Source organism: Indicator indicator, chromosome 26 (assembly GCF_027791375.1).
Source record: "Indicator indicator isolate 239-I01 chromosome 26, UM_Iind_1.1, whole genome shotgun sequence".
In the NCBI taxonomy this organism is placed as follows: domain Eukaryota; kingdom Metazoa; phylum Chordata; class Aves; order Piciformes; family Indicatoridae; genus Indicator; species Indicator indicator.
The window spans coordinates 1,217,577-1,229,923 of NC_072035.1; the positions used below are offsets into that span (position 1 = coordinate 1,217,577).

Consider the following 12,347-nt stretch of genomic DNA (forward strand, 5'->3'; position numbering starts at 1 on the left):
GCAAAAAGGGCTGCTTCCTGCCAACTGCACCTAGGAAAGCTGCTCAACACTATTTTTCTGGCTTGAGAAATGTTTTATCTGGCCTTTTCAGGCTTCTTTACTGTGGTGCCTTAGAACTTGGCTGCAAGCTGTGAAGCCACCCTGGCCTATCTTCCAGGGAGGGAACTGCTAGAGAAGACTCCTGGGCAAAGACCAGCACTTCTGGAACTGCTTCTCCCACTGCCTGCTCTGCTCTGAATAGGGCCATTGGACATCCAGCAGCAAGCCCCAAGAGGACAGTGTGTGTGTGTCTGTGTGTTTGTGCATGTTTAACACAACAACCCACGGAGATTTTGGCCTCCAGTGTGCATCAGGGGAGGGAGTGAAAAGCCCCAGGAACTGGGCAGCTCTCCTGACATACCTTGTCTGTGGGGGAAAGCATGTAGGAATTGTTTTGGTTTGGTTCTGTGGATTTTTTTCCTCCTGTCTGAATACCTCCAAAAGACTGCCTAGAAAACACTAAGACTGAGCTGTGCTTATCCCTTCTGCCGGTGAACAAGGCAGGTAGCAAATGAGCCACTCGAGCATCTCCAGCTCCTGAGCCTGCACAGTGAATTTGCCTGCCCAAGAACCTTAATCTAGGTGAAAGTATCTGAACCTGACGGTGTAGAACTGCACTAGGCACTGGCTGGAGACAGCCCGGGAGTGCTGAAGCAGCGGGAGCTCTCAGCCTGCAGACACGAGTGACAAAGTGGCAGAAGGTGCTCTTCAGAGTGCCAGGGGCCTGAAGTGGCTCAGACTTTGTGCGTGTACAGTGGCACACAGGGACATGCACAAGGTTACTACTTAAAGGATGGACTTGGCATGATCAGAAAGTGCTGGAGAAGGTCCCAGCCTCCCAGGAGTGGCAGCTACAGAACTAATCATTTAGCTGCCATTACCTCATCCTTTCCTGCAGACTGTGCAAGTTGCTCCCTTTGAAAGTCCTTCTTGCAGCTACTGATGCAGCACCTGAGCTGATTCTCCAAGCAGAAACCTTCCTCGGGGTCGTTCCCTGCTTTTGGGGAGAAAAAAAAAAGAGCTTGGAGGCATGGGAGGTGGGTGGGGCTTTATTTTCTTCCAGCACTTCCCTTCTTCCTCTGTGGGAGAGGGAAGAAAACTACTACTGCAGTGGCTCAGGTGGCTGGCAGACCTGAACAAAAGCTGGCTCCAGCCCTGCTCTTCAGTCACAAACATCTTGGTTTAACTGGATTTTGGTGTGCACCCCACGGCACTGACCACTGGGGAATGGGGGTTACTTTGATTTATTTCCCCTACCCCTGAGTTTAAAGTGTTCTGTAAGAGAAGAGGGGACCAGCCAGCAGCTGACACGAGGGGTGTGTGTGTGGGGGGATATTTTCAGTCCGTGTAGTGGTGGTGTAGAAACACTAGAGACACCCTGTGCTGTGAGTCAGGGGAGGAGCCTCAAACCTGGGTCCAGTGGAGTCAGGATTCATAGGACTTGCCCTTTCTTTCCCTTTCCCAGGCTGGTTTATGAGGGGACCCCTGGAGGGAAGGGTCCTGGGTGATGTGTGGGTGGGGTTTGTGAACTGTGATTTGCACAGCTCCATCTTCTAACTAAATTAAAAAGCAGTAAATGTATGTCACGAAAACAAGAGCTGGTTGTCTCTGTGTTAATGAAGCAGGAAACTGGAACGTTCTTGGGTTTCTGTTGTTGTCACCAAATGGCAACAGCAAAACCCAGACCCTGCAGCATCTAGAACTCCCTGGGGTCAGCCAAAGGGATCTGTCACCTTTGACAGTCCTGGGTACCTAGAGTGCTGGAAATGCATGAGGCTGTCATGTGTTGGTGGTTGGTGGGTTTAAGGGTGGACAGAAGTCAGCAGAACATGAAGCCTCTCTCCCTCTTCAGTTCCCAACCCATCGATAAAAGCACAGCCTGTTTATGGAAAGGGTGTTTAAAGCAAGAACCGAACAAAACTGCTGCCTCAGTTCCTCCTGTAAGCTGTGTGCTCTGTCAGGCCAGGCCTCGAGGGCTGGAGTGCTGCTGAGTGGCATCAAAGCAGAAGTGACCGGCAAGAAGGGATGTAAGTGAGAACTCCCAGGGGCCAGTTTGCTTAGTCAGCACAGCCAACACCCACAGCTGCTTTCCAGGAACAGGCCCAGGCCAAGACAAGCTAATGACAGCAAGGAGACAGCTCTGTGCCCCTTGTCAGTGCCGGTGCATGGAGACACTGCCTGCAGGGATTTACCTTTGGGCCTGGCAAGCTGAGATGCCATCTTCCCTTCTCAGTTCAAAATCTGCAACAAGCAAGCGGATGCTGCTCTGGCAGGAGGAAAGTACAGATGAGCCACAGTCCTTTTTCTTTTAAGCTTTAATACAAGGTAGCACAATCTGCACCTTCTCAGAATGAGGTATTTAAAACAGTTTACAAAGAAATGGTATTCAAAGGCATTTAAAAATAAAACATTTCCCTTTTCTGAAACAAACATTAACACTAAAACCCCTGCTGCCAAGTGCTGCTCCCTGTTAGGCCCACAGCTATGAAGCAGATGGCTAGAAAACTGACTTGAATGGCTTGAATCCCCTGAGGTGGGGAAGGATGTTTCCCTGAACTGGCCTGGCCTTGGTGCTGTTTGGGAGACTGCAGTAACCATCCCTTCTAAACCCCCTGAACTGCTGATAGAAGTTGTTACAAAACCTCTCCGCCAGGGCCAGGCTCCAAGCAAGTAGTCTTGCTGCACAAGCTGAGTGTGTTTGAAGGAGGCTGGGCCAGAAGCCATGCCACAAACAGGGGCAGTCCTGTCCTGCTCTTAAGAGCTGCTGCATTGTGCTCAGGGTGACCTCTACAGCTGGCTCTGTAGAAAAGTCCAAGGGATTCAAAAGAAGATGTCCCCTGTCCTCAGTGCTCAATCTGTTGTAGGGAACTGGAGGGCAGTTTATTTTCTTCACAACTCTCTACTGCTGACCTTTGGTCTCCTGTTTGTGTAGGTGAGCAGGAGGCACAGACCACCTGGACACCTACAACTGTGGCTGTGCATGCAGCACCACAGGGGGGATGGAGATGTGACCTCAGCCCTGGAAGACCTGGATTTGTCAAGAGCTTGAGAAGAGCTTTTCCAAATTGACACTGGGACTAAACATACTGCTCCTGGCCAAAGCCACCTCTCAAACCCTTCCTTGGAAAAAAAAGCCTGATCCAGCAGTAGGACTCTGGACAGTGCCTCCAGCTCTCAGCCACTAAAGCAAAAAGGCAGGAACTATAATCAAAGTGTAATTACCTAGCTAAGTCTGATGTGAAGCTCCCATCAGTCCCTGCAGTACTGCTCCTCCTAGGGTTCCACACTGAAACTTAAGTCAGTGCACATCATTAAATAGGAACAGAAAAAGAGGAAGCCAAGACCACAGTCCGGATTATGGGATCTGTGGACAGTGGTGAGCCTGGCCCATCATCCCTCCCAGCTCCCTGGCACACCATGGAGATAGGTGGGAGGAAGCAACAGGGTCCACAACACCAGTCCCCAGCTGGTAATGTACTGAACGGTGCCCTCAAAGAGATGGTGATAAACAGCCTTTGTCCTGTCCCTCTGCATCACCTTCACCTGGCTCTCATCGAAAAGAAAATGAAACAGAAATGAACACAACCCCGGTGCCGGCAGCAGGAGGCTGCAGGCTTTGCTCCGCCTGTGTCGCTCCTGCCTGAGCTGCTCAGGCCCCAGGAGTACCTGCCTGCCCCATCAGAGGGCCACCAACATCCTGTGTGTCCTCCACTGGTGTCTGGTTGGTGTGCACCACGATGGTGCTCTCATCCACCAGCTCGCAGGCAGGGTTGCTGAAGGCAGAGAGGGGCAGTGTGATGCGCTGCATCTCGCGCTCGTATGCCTTCTGCTCCTGCTTCTCCTTCAGGTCCTTCCCCCTAGGGCAGAAACAGAACCAGGACCTGAGTGCATGGCTGAGTGCCACTGCAGGCAGAGTCTCAGCAGAAGTGATACAGCAGAAGAGAAGGGACTCTGCTCTTTAGGAAGCATGTTTCAGCTACCTACAAAGGGCCAGGAACATTCCCTACCTGAGCAGTGGGGCAGTGGAACACTGGAACAGGTTGCCCAGGGAGGTGGGTGAGGCCCTATCCCTGGAGGTATTCAAGGTGAGGGTCAGTGGAGCTCTGGGCAACCTGATCTAGTTGAGGATGCCCCAAGGATGCCCCTACTGACTGCAAGGGGGTTGGACCTTTGGAGGTCCCTTCCAACCCAGCCCATTCTGTGATTCTATGATCTTGACAAACAAGGACCCAGTGAGGCCTGTCCCTCCCTCGGGAATGGCAGTTTTAGGCTGATGCTCACTGCCCTTGCTACTGCTGAACGAGGGCTGTAAAGCCAGGAATGGATCTCCTTCACACCACGGAGCTGCCAAATGCATCCTGATGCCTTCACAGTTCCACGGCACTGCCTGGGGCAGGCCCAGGGAAGCAGAGAGCCAGAGCAGAGCCCAGTGCTGTGGGGGAGAGCTCCCCTAACCTGCTTTGGCTGAGAGAAACAAATGCTGAAGGCGGTGCCAGAGTCTGCTTTCTGCTGCAACAAACAAAACTGTGCAGCAAATTAGGCTGTTCCTGAAAGTATTAAAGCTGGCCCTGCCCTCTGCAGCTAACAGCTCAGTACCACAACCAGCTCCTCAAACCACCTCAGCCTTCAGCCTGTTGCTAAGGGAGGTGACACCTCAGTAATCTGCACTGAGGAAGAGCTGCCTTGCTTTAACACAGGTAGCATCAGTAGTGTGTTGGCTGCAGAAGAGCCAGCCATACCAAAGGCACTAAACCCATGAAAGGCGTCTCACCATGCCTACCCACACCTGCTAGCTTGCCGTGCAGCTTTGAGAGCAAGGCAAGAACAGACAGTAAACCTGCACTGCAGCCCTGCTCCAAACTCTCTGGCACTGAAGAAGCAAAGCTGCATTTGGACAAAGTTCAACACTGGTCTGTTGCTTCTTCCCCAGCAGAAGAGAAGCAAGGTGGGACAGCCAGCACTGACTCCCCCTGGGGCCTGAGATGCCAGCCAGGCAGAGCTGCTGGAGTTTCCTGTCAGCACATAAGCATTTGGGCTGCTTTCCAAGGCTGCCTACAGGCGTGCAGCAGTGGCTGCTGCTCCTGTCAGCACAAGAGGCAGTGCTTTCTGAAGTGGCACCTCAAGCCTGGTTCCTCGACAAGCAGTGCTCTGTGTTTTGCTCCTTATGTAATACTCCTCCCTCTGCGGTCCCTTCCGTCGGCATTTATTATCAACACTTATATAAGGACATGTCCCAGCTTGGGAAAGGGCTCTTGCTTGGCTGTGTCAGACTGCTGTCAAACAGCCAAAATACAGAACAAGCCCTCCCAGAGGAGGGAGCCTGGGCCTTTGCTTGCAGCAGAGTCACTCACTGCTGTTTGTTAATCCTGCCCTGTCTCTTGGAACTAAGCTGCCTGCTGAGTTACAGAAGTGTTCTGGCCACCAGAGCGAAGTGGCTGGGCAAAGTATAACTTCAGTGTGAATCCAGACAGAACTTACAGCACATGAGAGCTTTGGTGAAATGAACTGTGACCAAAAAAAAAGCGCTGTTTGATGCTCAGCTTCACACATACAACATGTAAGTAGCAAAGAATTTGCCAACTGTTTTCTTCTAAAGCTAGCTGGACTAGAGAACCCAGGGGAATGGGTGGCCTGCTAGGATTGGTCTTCTTCTGATCACATAAGACGCCTTCTCTGAGAGCACCTTCCCAGCTCTTATAAAAATTCACCTCCCCTGGAAGCACCTGAGAAAGTCACATCAAGCTGCACATGTACACATAGGAACTAAAAATAAAAAGGGCAGTTTGAAACTTTAGATGGGACAGAACACCACGCTGATGGGATTAACTCTGCAGCAGCTGTTGGACAAAGGAGAATAGCCACTGACCTCTTATAGATATATCCCAGGACAATGCCAGCTCCAATGGCAATGATGATCACCATCATGATCAGCCCCAGCACATAGCCTGTGAAGAAAGGGAAGAACAAAATGAGAGGCATCAGACAGTTACACCATAATTTTCAAAACAAATCCACCCTGTCTGAATTACAGGAAGAGATCCATCACACGACCCTGGGTTTGTACCTAGTGTGCCCAGGTCCTTCTTCTCTTTGGAGTTCATCTGCACTCTCTGTCTGATGCCAATGACAGGCTGCACTGCGGCTGCCTCGCTCCGGGAGGGCAAGGTGTCAGCTGGTTCAAACACCTGGCTGGCCTCCTGAGAAGTACCAACTCCTGCTGTAGGGACAGGGGCTGTGGCAGCTGCAGCATCTGCTGAGGAGGTAAAGGAGACATACAAAACACCAAGCACTGATGAGTACTCCAGAACATGTGCCTTGCCAGTGGGACAGAGCTAGACTGGCATCACTGAACCACCTCCCAAGTACACTGAGGAACACTTGTTCCCTTCAGCTGTCACCAGAACTCCTACCAAGGCAGACCAGAAATGTTGTCTTCCCCCCAGTTTCCCTTCTTGAGCATGTTTAACATAGAGGGCAAGGCACCACCACAGACGAGACGAAGTGAGGCAGCAGAAGGATAACAGAAGGATAGGGCAGCTGGTGTGAAAACCACCTGGGGACATTCTTTTCACCCAGCCCCTGTCTGCAGCCACATAGCAAACTCCTTCAATGGACTTGCTAAAGTCAGAGCAATGCTGAAAGCAGCACAGCCACCAAATAGTGTAAGTACAGCAAGATCCTCCTCAAACAGGGCCCAAACAAAGGTGCCTAAGGATGGATGCTCATGGCCCAGACTCCTTCCCAGTGCTGTGGATTCTTTATCAACAGCATTGAAAGATTTTTCCAGGTAGCTCCTTTCATGGCACGCTAAAAGCGGTGACAGTGGAAAGCTGGTATCTACTACCCATCCTAAACAAAACAGCCCTGCTTTGTGGAAATGCTGTGCACAGTATGCATCCACACCTCAATGCTCTATACACCTGGATCTCACCCCACAGCTGGCATTAACCCCATGGGGATTTCCTATCTGTAGCCATTTTGAGTACTCTGAGGAATGTGAAATGGAAGCACAGAAGGGGAGTCAGAGACAGGAAATCAGGGTCCCTGTGCTGCAGAGACTTTACATAGGGTCAGCCAGAGAAGCTGTACCCAGGGGCGCTACAGCACACATATACAACAACAAGGTGCTCACTTTAAAACATGAAACGAGAAGAGCAAACAACTTAAACATGCAAATAGTATATCGGCTGAAAGGTCAGGGAGTTCTCCTGATGCCAAAGCTGCACAACTGTTTGAGTAAGGGTCTTGGCAGCAGAATATTTGTTTTGCTTCAATTTAGGGAAAAACAGGCAGAAAACAAACAAAGTGGAGAAAAGGGGAGGATGCATGCGTGGAGGAAAGTGTTTACATGCAAGGATAGCAATCCCAAGGGATGGCAGTGTGCATAGATCTTGAGAGGCTCAGATATATGTAAACAGTTCAAAAAACCCAAGTGGTTACTTTGGCTTCAGTCAGTACTGACATCTTCTCTCCCTGGAACAGGCTTCAGTTACAGATCTCCTGGCAAACTGCTTTACACCCTATCCAGGAGGAACCCAGTGTTTGAGATTTTCTATTTCTTAGGATACTCCCTTTGGTTCTCATTTTGTCCAAGTTCTTTCTCCCCACCTGTACCGAAATTCACCCTAGTACTTGTTTGGCAGCAGGACATTTGTTTAGACTGCAGTAACATACCCCTTGTAATGGCCTACCAACGACTCTGCTGTTCCTGGATGCCCAAACCTCTGCCTTTTGCAACACAGCTAAAGAGTCCTATAGTGACTAGTGAAACGGGGGAACACGATGGGGCCCTGCACAAACCTTTGTTGGCACTAACGGAAAGCTCTAGGGGTGGAGCGCGGCACAGCTGGGAGGCAGATGTACACACGCAGGCGAGGGCTGGAGGAGGGGAGCACCGGGTACACTCCGTCCCCGGGGGAGGGCAGTGATGCTGCCACAGCCCGGAGTTGTTTGTGCGCAGGGGCCCCCCGCCCTGGTGACAAAGCCTCCGCGGCAGAAGGCAGGCCGGGGAGGGCAATGCCCCGGGGCGACGGGGTGGGAGGGGGAGGGAGGAGAGCGAGGGGGTCCTACCTGGGCACTGGGCGATGTCGCAGGGTCTCCGCTCGGGAACCCCGGCGGCTCCTTGGACGTAGCACCAGGGCGCGGCATCGCCGTCCGGGTTCCTGCAGCTGTTGTGGTCCTCTGCGACTGCTGGTGGGCAGCGGGCCGTCAGCGCGGGCACTGGGGCGGCCCCGGCGTCCTCAGCTCCCCGCTCCCCCGGTATCGCCCCGCCACCGGCTCCCCTGGCCATTCCCTCCCGCCCCGGCCCCCGGACCCACCTGCCGGGAGCACAGCGCCGGGGCCGCTCCGCACCGCCAGCCAGTTGAGGCACGGGGCGCCGCCGGCGGCCACTCGCCGGCCGCCGCGGTAGGACGCGCCGTTGCCGCGGAGGCACTCTGCGGAGAGACGAGGCCGAGCCATGCGGGAGGGCCGGGCAACCCTAGCTCGCCCCTTGTCCCCCGCCCTCCCTAGGGGGTCCCGTGCGCCCTCCTCCAGCACAGTCTTTGTCCCCCCCCCAACAAAGGCGGGCCGGGCCCCCCCGGTCGGCACACTCACCCTCGGCGCCCCGGGCGGCCGCCAGCAGCAGCGAGCCCAGCAGCACGGCGCCCAGCGCCGCCGCCCGCCGCGGGGCCCCGCGCAGCATCCTCGGCGCGGATGGCGAGAAGCCGCCGCCAGCCCGACCGCGCAGCTCAGCTCAGCTCGGCGCCGCGGCGAGACCTGCCACGGCCCTTCCCTCCCCGGTAAACAACCGCCGGGCTGCGCTCTTCCCCCACCTCCGTGCGCCGCCGCCGGGTCCTAACGCTGCCGCTGCCCGCCCCCGGGCGGCTCCCGGACCCGTCGGGGAGCCCCGGGAGGGGAAGCGGGGGCCGTAGTGGCGCAGGGCTGGGGGCAACCGGAACCTGTCGCCGTTCCGCCGCGTCTCCTACCCCGGAGCCCCAGGACAAAGAGCAGCGATAGGTGCTCAGTACGGGAAACGTTTCTGAAGCACAGCTCCGTGTCCCAGACCTGTCCCTCACAGTTGCAGGAAAGTCTTGGGCGAGGAGAATCTGGACACGGAACTAGACTTGAACCACTGACTGGCAGAGAAAGCATTTGGCTTTAGGGACCTAAAATCGCCGCCTCCCCTCGAGAACTACCACGAGGGACTAAATTCTCCTGCCCCGACCTCCCTTTGGGTTCCCTTAGCTCTAGAGAGAGGCCTTGGGCGAGTGGTACTCACTGCCGTGGAAGCTGTGCATCTCCACATCAAATGTTTACATTCTTGCCAATTGCTTTTCTTTGACTCCATAGCCACTTAAGAGCTGTGCCTGCTTATAGAAAAACAAGGTAAACAGTCTGAAAATGCTTTTGAGTCATTATCCTGCAGGTGTTCAGCCACGGTGGTAAAGCCTCTCTGCAGACATCTCAAAGGGACTGCAACAGCCACTTCTGTTTATGAGCAGGCAGCGGTATCCAGACACTGCACAGCCAATGGCTGCACACCAGCATTCGGAGTCTCCAGCAATGTTTCTGTTTTATACCACTGAAACAAGCAGCTGAGTGCTTGGCCCTGTTTGGCAGTGGCCTGGGCCAAAGGATGGGTTTGTAGCTAAGGCACAGGCCTGCAGCTATTTCTGGCTTCCCCACAGAGCTACTTCTGACCTTGGCTGATGTGCCTGCCTTCCCTTTGTCATGCTTTCCCTTCCTTTCTCTTACCTGAGGTACAATCAAACCTTCCTTCCCAGAAGAGGACAGGGCAGTTCCCTTCTTTTAAAGTGCTTTGAAACCACATGGAAACCATTGAACACGTAAGGAGCATTTCTATGCCAGGAAGCTGCATGTTGTATCCAGCGTTTGAGGAATCACCTCTTGGGGCAGTGCTAGTTGGAGCAGAGATCCTTCCCTTCCACACTCCTAGATGCTTCCATCCCGGCAGTGCTCTCTCTCAGGCTGCTACAGGCACTTGTGTGACAAGCAGGCTTACGGTGCTGATCCAACTCAGCTTTTGCCCTTTTTTTTTAACGACGTCATGCGCACTGCATCCCTTTGCAGCAAGGTCTCCTCGTGCATCCAGTCCACAATGGAGCCAAAAAAACGCAGATGTATCAGCATGACAGAGGGATAATGAGAAAAACAGGCCAATTAAGCAGCAGTACCAGTGAACATGAAAGCATTAGCCTCAGCACTTGTATGTGATTCATGCTTTAGCTATGATCTGCCACTACTGTAAAGGTAGATGAATAATGTCGGATCACAAAGCTGCAGCCAGGTTGTACAAGAAACCCCAGCTGTGTGCCAGTGCTGACAGACATCCCCAGCTAAGACATCTGCTTTGTGGCATTGTGCTCATTGTCTGCACAGACACTCAGCTGCTACATTCCCCGTGCTCTCAAGTCACCTCCTCTGAGGGCAGGGCTAACTGCAATAAGCAAGAGCTGTTAACAAGGGCTATTGGATCAGGCCTTCTGTGTAGTAGCTTTTCCAATGAGATTTTATGGGACAGAAACCGCAGGGCCACACATGCAGCTGAGGCACAGCCTGCCCAAAACAGTTTGCAGAGGGCTGCCAACCCATACAATTAATTTCTTTTTGCTCATTTTAGTCATAAGACTAACTAATGCTTCCATGCCATCTTGCACAGAAAGCACCTCCTCCTGTACATGCTGATCCAAGAATTGCAGGCTGGGCAGTAATCTCTGTGGAAACAAATCTCGGACCTTCCCAGCTCTCTCTCCTGTTATGTAACAAGATAAATTTGCAGTTCTCATTACACCCAGCCAAGCTCCAGCAAACAATTTGAGTTTCTAGTCCACAGAAGGACAATGGGAGAAAAGCAAAAACATTCACATTAATGGTAAAGATCAAAGTCTTTTCTATGACTGACTTCTAAGCATTGTTTTTTCTCTTTCGTCTGCAGTCTTCTCCAGGATGAGGAAGGATTTATGCCTGGCAGTTTCACAAAGTTTAACAGGATGCCAGGTGGCAGCTGTCAAAGGCAGACTCAATTGCTCTTTCTGTGCTTTGGGAATGGGTTTGCTCTCTGGCTACACTTCTAGAGATTCAACCTGGCATTACTTCCTAGGACTTGTTTTTAAAGTAACTACCCAAGCTCTAAGTAAGCCAGTAGCTCTGCAACTCCATCCTCACATAATGTCAAGTCAAAGTGTGTGTGCACTTTGACTTGTCCGTCACAAACCTTTACAGGACAAAAACACACTGGGTTTTGGGATGAGGGACATTAAGCATCCTCCCTAAGCTCTGTGAACCAGTTTCAGCTGTGAGCTGGTACCTTTCTGCTGTTTATTTTATGCAGGCTCCAGAATGCACAACGTCTGCTTTCTCTCTCTCCTGTCTGTCAACTGCTCTTTCTTGCTTGCTTGTTCTACTTTTTCATCTGTGGAAAAAATTCAGAGTGTATGGAGAGTTTTCTTGAAGAAAAAAAAGGGAGCTAACCTACTGCACAGCACGCTGTGCAAAGGGAGGCAACCACAGATGTGCAGCTCTGGAAGGACTCTGCAAGGGGCCATCGAACCCACCCTCCTTCTCTGGCCACAACCAAGTATGTTCAGACCTTCCAAGGCAAATGTTCACCCAGCTTCCCATGAAAGAACTGACATGCTTTATCAATTCATCTGACTAAATAAGATACTGGGGGCAGCAAGCAAAACCATTGTTCTAATCTAAGCATTCTTTCCTATCCAAATGAACATGGATTGCTTGAAATGGAAAAAGCTGACCATTGCCCTCCTCATATCAGGGCATGTGTCATGTTCCCAGAACTTCCTCTTTCTAGGCAAACAAAAATAATCCTTCCATTTCCCCCCCCCCCCTTAAAACTAGTTTTTCTAAACCATCTTTTTTCTTCTTTCATAAGCTGTGAGGCCTGCAAATGAAGCTAGTGCACACTGAGGTCTCACCCACCATGCACAAGAGTATTGGAGCAATTTGTGCTTAAAGCTTGAGAAGCTGGAAGCATCAAATGTTACCGAGCAGGACGAGGTACTTGCAAGTCCAACAAAAGCAGGGTTTTTTTTACTCCTTTGTTGCCTCTGTCTGGACCACAAAAATAACTGTGGGTGTCACCTGTAAGCAAGGATGGAACAAGTTTTATTCCCAACCTAGAAACAATATTAATAGAAGTGAAAACCATCAGGGCTGCTTCAAAGGGATCAGATGTTGAGCTGATGAAACTGAGACAAGTATAACCAAAACCCAAGACAGAGACAGTCACTACAAAGGAGGCAGTGTGGAGCGACAGAGAGAAACTGCTGCTTGCGCTGTTGCGTCTC

At 52.1% G+C, this 12,347-nt stretch overlaps 1 protein-coding gene across 1 annotated transcript; it reads right to left on the minus strand.

Moving 5' to 3' along the window:
• Positions 1-3,688: 3,688 nt before the first annotated feature.
• PIK3IP1 (phosphoinositide-3-kinase interacting protein 1) lies at positions 3,689-8,722 on the minus strand. The gene is made up of 6 exons (XM_054392844.1): positions 8,635-8,722; positions 8,358-8,474; positions 8,110-8,226; positions 6,104-6,289; positions 5,906-5,984; positions 3,689-3,896 (listed from the first exon to the last, which is right to left on the minus strand). The coding sequence occupies exons 1-6, from the start codon at positions 8,720-8,722 to the stop codon at positions 3,689-3,691; spliced, it is 795 nt and encodes a 264-aa protein (XP_054248819.1).
• Between the last annotated feature and the right edge of the window lie 3,625 nt (positions 8,723-12,347).